Source organism: Hippoglossus hippoglossus, chromosome 12, assembly GCF_009819705.1.
Source record: "Hippoglossus hippoglossus isolate fHipHip1 chromosome 12, fHipHip1.pri, whole genome shotgun sequence".
Lineage (NCBI taxonomy): Eukaryota > Metazoa > Chordata > Actinopteri > Pleuronectiformes > Pleuronectidae > Hippoglossus > Hippoglossus hippoglossus.
The window spans coordinates 9,865,280-9,880,017 of record NC_047162.1 but is presented as its reverse complement, the minus strand read 5'-3'; the positions used below and the strand labels follow the sequence as shown (position 1 = coordinate 9,880,017).

Below are 14,738 nucleotides of genomic sequence, written 5' to 3'. Positions count from 1 at the left end.
ATACAAGTATGTATGAGGAAGTATTTAATCCTATTTTTTGTAATTGTCAGGTTGGATTTGTTTTTTACAGAAAAATGCAATGACTGTGTCACATTCGGTTTTTAAAACATATCAGAAGAAGATCCCAAAAGCAGAGAAAACCAAAATGGTGCTTTAATGAAACAACAGGGAAGTAGCTCACGTGGAGATGATGCAGGCAAAGTCCAAAAACCAGGGGAACAGGCGGAATCCAATAAACAAATGCAAGTAAAAGGTTTAAAGTATAATAAGACACTGAACTAGAATTACGAGAGGGAGGACGAGCTGGCAACAAATGAAAGTCAAAGCATGGAATATATGGGGTTTCTTGAAAGGGAACCACAGGGGCTGGACTCATCAGGTGACAGGTGAGAATGAGTCATGTGACAGGGACGCAGGAAGTGACATAACAGGAAGGGAAGTGACAAGACCTGGAAGACCAAGAACAGGAAGTCCAATATCGAAGAGACACACAGTCCACAGGAGGTGGATCATGACTGTAATGGTCTCGCTGAGTGATATGATGATGAATCTTCCTCTGATCGTCATATTGTTTTCACATTCGGTCTCTCAATCTGTTGTAGTATAGAGACTAGCACACAGTGTGGATATAAAGTCAACGCGGATTTGAACAAGTTCTTTCTGGAGTCGATTTTGATTTTCAAATGCCAGATGAAGTGCGGTCACGAGCTTAAATAACATCCCACAATATCCACAACGTCACCGTCAAACTCGTGATGAGATGTTTATGTGGATCAGTTCTCTGAGACACCACCTGGATGTTCTGAGTCTAAATCTGTTTTGACGCACAATCTGAACCTCCCTCAATTTCTGTTGTTTTCACTGAGAGATATTTTTTTACCCCATAAGACTTCATCCCACATGCAATAGATGCAATATGTGTATTGTTTTAGATACGAGGAAATTATTCATTGAAAGTCTGAGTTGAGTACATTTGGGGGCACAGGTTCCATCTGGGGGCGATATCCTGCTTCTGCAATCTGGTAGAATGTGAGAATTCACATTATTTTTTTCATGATGTCGCAGTAAGTTTTACATTCTCACTTATCAAATGTTCCCACACATGTTCAGTGGGGATGAGGTGTCAGCGGATACCAGATAGTCCTGTCATAGAAAAGCCGGAGGAGATGGAATACGATGCAAAATGGAGTGGCCACCAACCGGAGACAGCTGACAAATCCACATTACTGCATGTATAGTACACGCAAGTCTTATATATGGTTGGACACCGAAATCCAGAGCCAATCAGTTGCCAGTTCCTACATGTCCAGTACCTCCCAGACCAAATCACACCACAGATTCAGGTGCCTCATTTCGATGCCTGAGCTACGTATGTACTTAAATATTTGCCCTGTGTACAGGCAATATAAACATATAGTTACCATTACACTTAACCCTGGTGGCAACACACTGTCTTCATGGCTCTGGCAGCACATAATGCAACAAAACGTCTAAAGCTAAACAGTCGAAGTACGGCTGTATTTCACGCGAAAGGATTCCAACATCGAGACCTGCAGCAAAAACCAATTCGGCGTAAAGGAAGGAACACGTCAAAAAGCGAACTTGACCCTGGGCCGAGCACATCAGCTGGCAAGGCGGGCGTTCCCCGGCCCTGGAGACATGAGTTGGAATATTTTGTTGTATACCTATACTTTAAACTGTTAATATGTTGAATTTCAACTTCCAATTTGCCTCAGAAATAAAAAAAGCCTTTCTTATTGTCGACCGTCATTTTTTTTAAAGAAAAAAGTATTTGTTCTGGCAGCGTTTAGGCACCGGTACTGTTTGAAAGTATCCATTTAGCATGATACCCAGCCCTAGTCTTACAGGCTCTAAATTTGTAATGCACTCTACTTTGTTGTTTGTCCAAAGTTGTTGCAAAGTAGCATCTTTTCGTTTTTTTTACGGATGCAGATGCAGCTCCATCTCAAACACATCTCTGATCAGTACACATCTGCCGGTCTTTCACTGAGGCCACTCTAAGGTTACTCAAATCCTGCTTTGGCAGAAAAAGTTATGCGTTTGTGAGATTTTCTCCTCTCCACTTTGTCCTGGCCTCTTGTGATGTAGCTGCAGTTTTTCTTTAGAGAGAGATTTTTTCTTTTTCAGCACCCAGGAGAACAACTTGGCCCAAAACTGTTTCACTGAGCTGTTTTGACATTGTTGCAAACAGCCAGATGAATAATCCAGGACACCATGGCGCTGCCGTTTCAGAGTACAATCATATGGGGTCACTGAATTGTGATGTTTATTCGCTGAAACGAACAGAGAAATACTTATTCATTAAGTTGTTGAAAGGGGATCTGTCTTTCTTTATAGACTATTGCATGCATTATCTGGGATAGTTAATTATACAATCAATAAAAAATGAACTATCTTAAATTATTTATATTAATTATGTTTAATTAATCAAATTCACATTAAACATTCATACCAATAATTAGCAGTTTGGTACCAAGTACAACTTTTAGATCAAGTTCTATTTGCAGCATAAGAAATGTATGTTGCACATAAAGCAAACCCTAAAGCATATTTAGGAACCGTTTGTGAAAACAGTTAATCAAGCGTGGGAGAGAGCAAATGAAACCAGTGAGCCACTCTTACCTCCCAGGGTGGCTGAGATGAGTATGTGGGTTCCATATTTCTTAATGATGGTGTCGATGAACTGCTGAGTGGTGGGTCTGCGGCCCAGCAAGCGAACGCTGCGCTGGAACTCAGGCATGAGTGGCACGGGGTTCCGGATCAGGTCCCTCCTCTCGATCGCTGTGTTCCTCACCTTCCAACGTGCAAATTCCCTGGAAATCACAGGAATAAGCAAAAGCTCAGACCAAAAATTACCTAGAAGATACAAACACGCTATCGACAACGATGGTAAAAACGCTTGAAATTGCAGTTGTTGTGGCCCAATCCGTCAGATGATTAAGATGAAAAAGTAATATTTGGGAGTATTTTTAACATTTCACAAAAGCGCTTTGATTCCTTAGATCTGAAAAACCACATGAAAGTCAAATTTTTGACAGCGGAAACACACACATCTTTAATATATGAGTCTGGTCTGGTGCGTTTGTTTATGCTTCAATCAAAGCCAGTTTTTTTTTATAATAATTTGAGTCCTGTGATGTCTTTAAGGTAATCGTCAAAAAAATCCCCACAAAAACCAACAAGGAATTCTATCAACCAACGATGAAACCCGCTAAACTTCACCTCGTTCTACCCATGTTGTTTTTGGCAGCAGCTAAAGGTGCACTTCACAGCGTCAGACGTTTAAAAAAAAAGATCCTGCGGAAATATTTGTGTGGACGTTCATGTTTGCCTCTGTCCCCACTGAGACGCACATCAAGAAATCATTCCCCCCCGAAAAACATGTTTCAGAAATCTCTGTTTCTCTGAGGGTTAGAGAATATTTATTAAAGGAAAAACAAATAACCCTGTCCTGTGGAGAAAAAAAACCGCCGGTTTTCTTGAGCTGTGCAAAATGCAAAAGAAAACACTGGTCATTGAGTCAGGGGATAAAGTGTAAGTGGTGTTGGCATACAGGTTTTTTATGTGCTGAAATAGAGAGTTGAAAACAAATTAGTTTTTGTAGTTCATACATGTAAATCAGTTTATTTGCTTGTTCTACGACATGCACACAACCGAGGAGATGTTTTCCTGATGTGTTGGTTCAGTAAAGCAGGATCGACATTTTAATGCTAATTTAACCAGAAGCTGCGCTTTTCACGATCTCCTGTCAAATACAGACATGTTTCTATTTCCATATGGATTCCGATGGCAGATTCTCAACACCACATCAAACGTGCACTGGCGTCTATTTATCTGCGATGCACATGCTGAGTGTGCGCAAATACACATGCATGCTCTCCACACAATTTGAGTCAATAGACGAGAGGGGATGTGGTTTCCTAATTACTGACGGATAGAATTCACTTTATTAAATGCAGCCATAAGTGTATAAATGATGAGCGGAAATTAGGGTTAATGTGTGACATCATGTGCAACAGACACTGCATCAGATCGAGCACAAGCTAAAGGTTTCAGCGTCTCAACACTTCTACGCTGAAAGCCTCTAATCCAGATCTGACGTAATGCGACATCCATTCTGAATAGAAATCCACCAACACGCAGGTGCAGGTAAATATAAAATGCTAATGCTTGGAACCAACCGTGTTTATTAGGTCTGATCATTGTGTGGATTTAAATCCCATTAACACATCTTGTGGAAATAAAATGGAAAAGTCCCGGCTGTCCACATAAAAAAAACCCCAGAACAGTAACAATACAACAAGGAGAGTGAAAGGGGGGGATTTTTTTTTTCCTAGTTATTGTTATCCTCATAAAAATAAAAAGAGATGGCCCCTTTTCAGAGAGATTTCCAAGGTTGCTTTGTCAACAAGAAATCCTGCAGATCTGCACTTTAAAAACCTGGCATAATTAAAAAAACACCCCAGATGATTCGGGCCCAAACACACACACACAAGGATATTAGAGGCAATTATACAAGTTTAATGTGGTCGACTCCCTGAATCATTTAGCACATTTATTCTATTATACAGTGTTTTTGTCACTCATCCTCCTGGTGGATGTCTGTTCTTTATAATGTGCACACACTGAATTGGAATCGAGACGTATCAGGAGGGATTGTCTGAAGTGGCCCACATTGAAGGTAAAGGTTTCCTCAGGACACTATGACAAACACTATTATTTAATTTGTTTGCACAGTGCAATGTGGATTAAAGCTACAATACGGCTCAATAACAGCCTCATGCAAAGCTTTCTCCCCCTCCAAGTATTTTTTTTCCTCCGCAGCCCTCAAGGGCTCGGCGTAATGATTTCGCCATGAATAGGTGGGTCCCCTCAAATTGATCGGTTACTTAGCTTGAATTCTCTGACACGGAGTCAGCGATGTGTCAGTCTGCCTTAGCACGGCTTCGCGGCAGCGCTCCTTAATGCCCCGTTCAGCACTCTTATATTAGCCCTTAAAGTTCCATTCCTTTTCTGCCGCCAGACTGTTATGCAACGGTACAACTTTATAATGGAGCCAGCATTTCTGAGGTGATAATCTAAATATCGTTACAGCTCCCGAAATGAAGACGGCAAGTTTACAGACTGGAAACTGACAGAGGGTGAAGTTTCGGAATGAGTGAAGGACTGCTCAGATTTTTATTTTTTTATTTACTTTCTTGACAGAGCAATGTTTTCTCACCGCGTGTTCGATAAATCCTTGTGTGGCAAATTTGCAGAAACCTTCCTTTTTAAAGAATTTTGCAATTCCTCAGACAAGTTCTCATCCTGCGAGACACGTCTCACATCTCATTCTCAGTACATGCTGACTCAGCTTCAACTCCTGCTCCAAGTACACGTCGCTGTTATTTCTCAAATCTGGAGCAAACATTCAAACCAAGAGAACAACAACAGACATTTTTAGATTTGCAGCAGGTCTTTCTGTTCTGTCTCCCCCCCCCCTCATTCTTTGCTGGGCTCTCACTGTTTCCTGTTATAGTATCTGCCTACATTAGATATCAATTCATTTTTCCTCCTCGCGGCTGCGTCACTGCCAATTATTGTATAAAACTTTATGTGGCAGCCATATGTACTTGGACCCCCTCTGCCCCAGATTAGGCATGCCAGCAGATGGAACCTGCGACATGAATCAGTGCTTTACTTCGCACATCCAAGACCGATTTAATGACCTATCAGAAGAAGTTAAGAGGAGATAAATGGCACGGCAGCTGCATAGGAGAAAATGGGAACATAGGTGATTATTGCTTTATGGTGTTGAGTAACTCGTGGGAGAGGGTGGATACGTTACATACGTGGAAGTGTCTGCAGAAGATACAATATGCATGAAATAAAAGTGCAGAGCTATAAATGAATACTAGACCCGATGCAACATATGCCTGTGTATGACTTTAAGACCAGGTGCGATGTTTGACTACTTCTCACTGTTTGGGCCCCGGGCGCAAGTTTGTGAATGTGTGAGCGAGGAGACGAATAAAACATTAACTTCCTGCTGCACTTTGTCATTTGCCTTCCCGTATAAGCGTCTGTGCCCTTAGAATTTCATATGATGTCATCGTTTTCAAGACGCTTGGCGGATAAAATACATTGTGATTCACTGAAATGCTCACTGGAAAGGCAAAATGCATTATGGGGAATGTAGTTTCAGTGCTCTTAGCTACCCAAAAAGTTGAAATAGCAGAGGACAGCAGTGTTTAATTGACGAAAATAGCAAAGACGACCGAGAGACGGGTTTGAACAAGAGGAAGATCTTCGCGATTTTTTCCCTTATGACCTTAAGGGAAAAGACAATGATTTACAATGAAAGCCAAATATTTAAGCTATCAAATGTTTATTTTTTAAATTCAATTCTGTCAGCTCCTCAGGTTTTAAACAATGCTTAGGTTTTCGTGTGCATTTATATTCTCAGGTCTTAATGGGTTCATTTATAAATTCTTACACAACCTAAGTGTTTCTTTCTGAATTTAATGGTGAAGGCTTACACTGCCAGACGTTGGATCTTTATGCAAAGATAATGTGCACTCCTTGATCCCACACACATGCAACAAGCAACGTTTTGGCATTCCGAACAAAGACTTTGCTCCATGATAGAGTTAGCTAAAGTCGGCTAATCCCTCAGTGCCCCCACTGAAACCACCGCTTGATCTGATTCCTTTCCAATGTTTGTCTCAGCACAGTTTAGCTGAGTAAACAGGAACAGCGGTAGCTCGAAAATACATTACTGTAATCATTCAGCCGATTCCTTCACCCAACACAGATCAGAATGAGAATGAGATCAGCTGCTCCTGTAAATGTACCGGTGGCTTCGATCATGTCGGCTCCTGTTTTAAGACTTAATCAAGAAAAGGCCCGAAGAAAAAAAGAATAATGTTTGGAGCTTATCGATTGTAATCAATAAGACTGAAAATGCAAGAGAAATATAAAACCCTGTAAAAAGAAAATACATCAACCAGAGGGCAACTATAGGTAAGTCTGTGGAATCAGCACCTGAGCGATAAACCTCGTAAAAGTAACTTTTATCTGCTTTGTATTTCTTTCCACATGAAACAACGATATTGGAGCACGTACAGTGTCACGTGTCCGTCTGCCCTGCTGGAGGCAAATTAGCTCTTGATCGCACTTGAAAGCGATCGTTTGAGGATCCGCTGGATGCCAAAAGAAGCAGAATCAAAACCAATTAAAGATGGCAGAATCAAAACAAATGAAATATTTAACAGAATGTACCGACGCATTTCAGCCAGTGTCCCGGTTTTTGAAATTATTTTGGATTGAGTGATGTTTACAAGGGGCGCGATGATTCATTCATCGCATCGATGCATCAGCTGTAAATGATGCCAATTTCACAGCATTATTCTGCTCGACTTCAGCCACGAGCAGCTTGAAAAGGCTTTGAACTAAACTTCGGGCAATTTCAAATAGACAAACTTGTTTTGGATGAGGAGAGTGCAACTTTGCTGTGAAACATTTAAGTTGTAATATTCTTTTTTTGAGATGAATGTTTTGGTGTGCAACAGGCATTTAGTGTATACATTCAGTGATGCCACTACTATCAACTTAGTGGCGGGGTCCAGTGTAACCACACACGAAGGATACACAGGAAACGATGTGTGTAAGTTCTCCACTGTTACGCATTGTAACTCTCCTAAAACAGCTGCATTATGTTAGTGCTAATGCAAACTGGTTGTTTCCTTCTGACACAGGATCACTTTAAAAATGTCCAACTGGGAATCCCTTTTATTGTGAAGCAGTTGTAGTGTGTTTGCCACTGCGGGTCATTCATTAAAAACGTGTGTGTCAGGGAAGCCGTCGCTTATTGTCAGCAGATCATTTTTAAATGTTGCAGAGAACGAGACAAAAAGAGCCGCAGTGATGACGGCGTTAGATGAAGAGTCGCAGGTGACAGGCTGCACAACTCCATCTCCTCAGTGAGGTAACCAACTCCATTACCGTTCCCCCTCTGCTGCCGCCTAGTAAACTATTCATACCATGCACAGCAGGAATAAAGTTTGCAGCCGGTTTGTCTGGCTGCACTGTAAACACAAACAATGCCGGTAGTGGCACGTTTGCTCTTCTGTTGTCTCTGCTAAACCAAGTATCCGCTAAGGGAGCATTTGCTGCCGCCATGATTCAGGGATCTAAGACGGCGCATGGTGTTTACCTGCAGGAGGAAATCTGAGAGCCCATGTGAACCAAATCAGCAGCTTTTTTCATTATTTTGTTTTAGCGGATGCGATCCAGAGGATGTGCTCCTTCAGGAGAACCCAGTAAACCCTCCACTCCCACCAACAAACAACTCTATTGAAACAATCCGTGTGCCCGGGCTAAAGCAATCTGTGCAAGTGCATTTAGGGAATGTCCAAAGCCACCATTAGTTCAACAGTGGGAAAAAAAGTTACTGTGCAAGATGCCTGCACCCCGGCAGATTGCTTTAATGACGGATTTGCCAGACAGCAAGAGAGAAATGTAACTGCATGTGTGCAAAGTTAAAGGAAAAGAGCAGACCATCTGATTGTGTCTAACTTCCAGAGTGTCCTCGCATTTTGCACCCACCTATGTAGACACGTACGCTTAATAGGCTGCGCCACTGACTTCAGACAAGGTTCCTTTTGAAATGTGCAAGTGAATTTGCTTTTCAATCTACGTCTGCGTCGCTCCGTAACTCACAAAGACCCCTTTGTCAAATCAGGTGCCACTTTTGGCCTCATGCATTAGGGTTAGAGTTCCAGTACAAAGCCCCAATGTATAATCCATTATACCGCTTGCCTTTTCACTGTATGAATCACTACACGTCTTTAGAGTGATAATGATTCCTTACAGTTTTAAGCAATTATGCATATATGACCATAATGTATACCATATACCATATTATTTAAAATTACTGTGTAATTGCTCAGACAGTATATACACGTTAGATATTTCAGTCCTTTGGTGTTGTGAACATCACAGCCTCTGAAACCATAATGGGTGGAAAGTGTGACTGTAAAATGTCACAACACCTTCCAGGCAGCATGTTGTCTGCTTCAATTAGAGCTGGGCCGTATTGACATCCAGTGAACATCCCCCGGAGCTCTGACAGTGGCAGGAAACGACCATCATACAGCGAGACACCACAGGCGCTTTCCTGATCCCGGTGTTGGAGCCCAGATTTAAAAAAAAAAAAAAAGAAAAGAAAAAATTGCAAGCGCATGACAGTCATTCAAAGTGGAAGTGTGCCGGCAAAGAGACGCTGGAAGAAAATCTCCTTCTAATTGCATGGGAAACTGGCTGCGCAGGACGGAGATGCTCTCGGGCGCCTCGTAAATGACATCAGAGAGCAATAAAGGCAAGAGTGTCAGTGAATTATAGAAACTTGTCATACTTGGCTTCTTGTTTCCCTCTTGTCCTCCTCTCACGTCGTATCAAACACTTTACAGTCAAATACGACACGATTTCAGAGGGACGTGTTGTTCATTTACAGCTTGACCTTTGACAGGCTGCGGTAAAAAAAATAAAAATAATCGTGAGTATCTGACAAGTAAGGCTGCGCAATTTCCTCCTCACTTCAAGCAACAAAAACCACTTATGATGAAACAAGCCGAACAAAAATGTTACATGTGGCTATAAACACGTCGGTGTTATCAAAACAGCCTGACTTTATTTGAAGCAGACGATAAAGGGCAACGGTGTGACACTCAGCATTTCATGACTGTGATTTAAAGGACGTGTCTGTTGTAGACAAAAAAAACATAACACAAGAAAAAAGAAACGGGACAAAATGAATCTTACATTATCTTACATTTTTTCATCTGAGCGGGAATTACTGTGTGCTCATCTGCTTCGGCGAAAGCAGTTTAATAATGAATCAGGATAGTGTTAATAAAGCAGTGTTTGGTAGATATTTACTCCTGCCCTAAATATGCAGTGCTTTTAATTTGATCTTTTTTTTTTCTTTTCCAAGTGCAAATGATGTTACTTTTATTTTGGTAGTACTCTTTAAAAGAAACATGTCTCTCTCTTGTGCGAATAAGAGCCGCAACTGAACTCAGCCTATCGCACATTCGGGGGCTTAAAGTTACTGAACTGAATCGTGACCAAAAAAAGTGTTGCGAGGAGAAAATAAAGTCACTCCAGTGCTGAGAATCCCATAATCATCACTTTTTACACAGTGTCAGAGAGGTGACGATTCCACTCTGTTGTTACTTGTGGTTTACGATCAATTATAGATTGGTGTGATATTAAAACCACATGCTATATGCATAAATCATAAAATATCTCAAATCTGAGTCGGGCATTCGTGTATTTTTAGCCTCAAAGCTTTAATTTATAGATAAAGATACAATATGCATCGCGCTGAAAGTCTCACTTTACTCAGACATGCAATATTTATGCTGCTGAAGTCACCATCCGAATGTTTAATTTAGAGTTACATTATTTGGAAAACCCTGTTGTTCCCTCGCCTCCGCTGTAGAGTGTCCACTAAAAGCCCTCTCATCCGTGGGGGCTAGTACTTGGTGGTTCCATCAGTTTCCCTCCCACTTCCTCTGGAGTCATCCAGTTGTGCACGCCGCCATTCACACGATACACGTTTCCTATCTGATGAGTCAGTCCGCCCGTGTTCCCATGATACATATATTTGAATTTTTTTGAAAAAGGACATAAATCAGAGAAAAACTCGTGTATCTACACTGGATGGTTTCCAGTCACTGTAGTAAATGAATGTAATGAATGAAATCTAATGCTGTTCGCTAAATGAAGAGTTCAGCTGAGGCTACGCTCGACAGTTTGGGTCATTGCACGCATCAATTGGGACATCCACACGTCACCGTTGCATTTCTTACTCGCGCTTGAGGCGTGGTTGCTCGGCGCAGACTTCCCCTAAACGATAGGTGTTGTCGCTTAGGAAAATACAACCCAGCACACTGCCGGCAAAAGGCAAAAAAGAAGAAGTAGAAAACACAAACAGAACAATTTGGGCATTGGCTTGTTTCCTCCCAGGAACACAGCCTTGTGAGCGATTCTTTGAAAGTTTCCTGCAAAAAGCTTTTGTCTTTACCTCCAGTCCTGCAATCTCCCTGGAGGAGCCATGTGGGAATGTCTCTGCGCAGACTTGCCTCCAGCTCAACCCATGTTCGCTAGACGTGCAACAAGTTAAAGTGCGTGACCATCCGAAAAACGACGGCCCGTGCCTCGAAGTGATGTCATTTCTGGCACGTGCCGCCATGCGCAAGGACAGTACCGGTGAGCCTAAACGAAGCTTTAGTGGTGCAGTCACTAACCTGGATGCTCTCCATGACGTGATGTTAATGCTTCATTGTGTTATGGATAGAGTAGAAGGTAAAGAAGCTTTTACCGAATACATGAATCCGCTTCTGAATTTAACTGGGGAAAATTGCGAAGCTGCTTCAAGAGTCGGAGTATTTTCGTGGTGCCTGTGGAAATGGAAAACTTCACTGATTAGACCCCGTGTGTTTGGTGTTTGGAGAAGCGTCTGCTCCTCCTGATGTGAGGAGGAACAGACAGCTTCGGTTTTCAAGCTTTGATGGAATATGAGCCTTTTCCATTTTTAGTCATTTTTTTTCCACCACTTGCTTGTTGGGGATGACTTAACTGATGCTTCAATTGCTGGTTGAAAGGGATATGACGTTAGAAGATGATTTGCAGCTGTCTCCTTTTTAAACTATCAAATTCAGGGTGACTTTACAAAACAGTCCTGAGGGTAACAGTCCGTCGGCTGTTTGAGACTCGACGAAAAAGTAGAACTAAACTCAAACTTTGCTTAAGTTTGTGTGCATGTCAGTCTGTTTTAAATATCCATCCATCCATCTAAGCCAGTCTCAGTTGACATTGGGGCGAGAGGCGGGGTTCACCCTGGACGGGTCTCTAGCACATCCCAGGGCAAACGTACAGCGATAAGCAACCATTGACACTCACATTCACACCTACTGTCATTTTAAGAGTCTCCAATTCACTTGATCTCAATCTTTTGGACCGGAGTACCAGCAGAAAACCCACACAGACACATGGAGAACATGCAAACTGCACAAAGAGAGACCCTGGCCGAGCTGGGATTCGAACCATGAACCTTCTTGCAGCGAGGTGACAGCTGTTTTGCTTGAAATGCGTTCAGTGAGGGGGGATGTAAGGAGTGCTTACGGATGAATGCTCTGATTTACAAAAAAGCATAATTTCCCTTCAAAGCAACTGTTACAAAAATAGCAGTGAACTCTTGAACGCAGACCGTGACATGGTTGAGTCTGTTGGGATATTTGTGTCCCAAACAGAGAGTGGCTTGAAGGTGAAGCAGATTTAATCAGCTCCTGCATTTCATCCACTTGCTGAAATATATCAACATCTTTTTGGAAGTGGAAGGGAGAGATGACGAGGTCAGCAAATCCAGCTCCTGGAGAGGAGGAAGTGTTTTCTTGTGATGAAAATAAAGCTACACGAGTCTAAACTTTTAAATCGATGCAACTTTGTTTTTGTTATTTATTTTTTTGGGGGGGGATAAGGGTTTAGTGACGCAGTATGTGACCCAGGGTAGAGAGGGATTATCTGCACTGTGATGACTTCATATGCCTACAGCCATAATAGTGTCTTGATTAAAATGAATTAGAAATGATCCTACACGTGGGGATTTTTTGCATTCTAGCCTCCTGCATTATTTACAGAAGCCCATTAAACATTCTTGAGACGCCATTGATTGAATCCGTGCCACGTTGTTCTTACGGAGCCCCAACTCCGCTGACTGATAACGGTGCACCGCGATGGTCTCCGCAGAAAACACTGGCAAGCTGCTAGGACCAGGAGAGACTTTGATCCAATAATGGTGATTCCCCCGAGAATGACTTTGTGAAGCGATTTTGTCTTCCCACACAGTATTGACTTATTCCCTTTCATTGTGTACATGGTGTTCCCACACAGAAACAGCGGCGCGTGATCTCATCTACTTGGGTATGATATCTTCTCAGGGATGTCATAAAACTGTTATTACCGTTCGACTGCCATGTTGCACAGCAGGGTTTATGGTTGTCCATATGCGTGGAATTTCAGAGGCTGCCTCCTTAGGAGAGCGACTTGTCAAGGCTACCAACAAGCGGCCGGGCGAGATTTACATCCCACGGCGGCTATTTTCATTTGTCCAGCTCATGTGATTTGCCATTGACCGATGAGCACTAGAGGGCAAACACCTGGTAAATAAAACTTCATTCAGGCTGTCCTCGAATTTACGAGGACAGCCTGCGCCATTACCAAATGGCATACTATTGATCCTGACATAGTGAGGCTGGCAAATGATACATTTTCCGTGAATCTGGGCAAGAAAAGTCTCATTGCCTGACTGAATTTGTGTCTGTGGAAAGGTTAAGCTCTGTCGGCCCCATTTATCAACGTATTAGTTGTTGAAAAGCAGAGAAGCTGATTTTGAGGGATTTGGCTCCTGAAATGAGACACGACCTCTAGCACAGAAACACATAATTGACTCTATTAATACATTTTTCTTTAATTTATCATTTAGTGGACAATTATCTTACTCTGGGACTAAATTTACAGTATTTAGCACTATATGCTTAGTAAGATCACACAAGGTAGAGTGAGAACAAATTAATTAAGAGTCAAATTACATTATATTCAGTATTTAGGTTGGTTATTTAAATGGCTATTTCTATAAGTTGACCTAGCTATACCTCGAGCTATACCATTTTTGTGTGACTTTTTCTAGATAGATTGATAGCTGCATAAAACAATGACAATACTGTTCTAAAACATACCTACATTCTTAATGATAATGCCATTAATGGTTTATTGTGGCAAGTCAACACCAAACCTATTCACATTGCTAAGAAAATCTGAGAAGTACACAGTGATCAGCTCATTGTCTGGTGGTGCGTACAGGGCGAGACCATTTTATGGTTGTGAAGTCACAGTGAACTTTGTCGTTGTGAAACCAAACAACAACCTTTTCTCTAACCGAAGTTTTGAGTCCAAAGTGTAACCACAGTGGCTCACAAATCTTAACAAGAGCTTTGTTGCTGTCTAAACCTGACAGCAGAGACGGGACCATGAATGCCAACCCAGGTGTCTGCTTAGAGAGTTATACGCTTTGTACACCCGTCATCCCATCCAAACACTCCCTGGCATTAACAAATGTAGTGCATCATTCATTAAAAAAAGTACTTTGTCTCAGCACACTGAAAAAATGATGCTAAATGGGAATCCAGTGCATTAAAATGCAACACGGATGGGGACCTGGCCGAGTATCTGCATGTCCCTGTTCCCTGGAAAGCAGTAATAACAGTATTTCTTTGGGAAAGGTCCCTATAATCTGAGTCCTAAGAACCTATAGCCTTGTTCCTGTGCTGCCACAGTATTATGCAGCAGCTTGACAGGATGAAAAAAAAAGAGAAGAAATCCAGGCCTTTCATGGTAATAAGGAGGCAAAGCACAGTAATAAATCAAACAGACAGAGATACAATTGAAATCCTGTACGAATTTCAGCCACCGAAACCATTCAAAATATTATAGAATGAATCTTAATCCTATGCTCCGGTGCACAGAGAAGCACTAAGGCAGAAAGAGGCGGGATGTTATTTTGGCAGGCCCGGGCTTCTTTGCTTCTGCTTGTTTTATTTATTTTCACCTCGGTTCTGGCATGGGCCGAGATTTCTGAACGCAGCGGTGTAAATAGTGCAGGAAATCAGAGGGGC

General features: G+C 41.9%; 1 protein-coding gene across 1 annotated transcript in view; it reads right to left on the bottom strand.

Annotated features, from left to right (window-relative positions):
- The window catches only part of brinp1 (bone morphogenetic protein/retinoic acid inducible neural-specific 1), a 112,795-nt gene that overhangs the window by 58,215 nt on the left and 39,842 nt on the right, over window positions 1-14,738 (bottom strand). Inside the window, exon 3 of the mRNA XM_034603165.1 lies at window positions 2,644-2,834. Coding sequence (XP_034459056.1) covers window positions 2,644-2,834 — 191 coding nt within the window. The remainder of the gene's footprint in view (window positions 1-2,643; window positions 2,835-14,738) is intronic.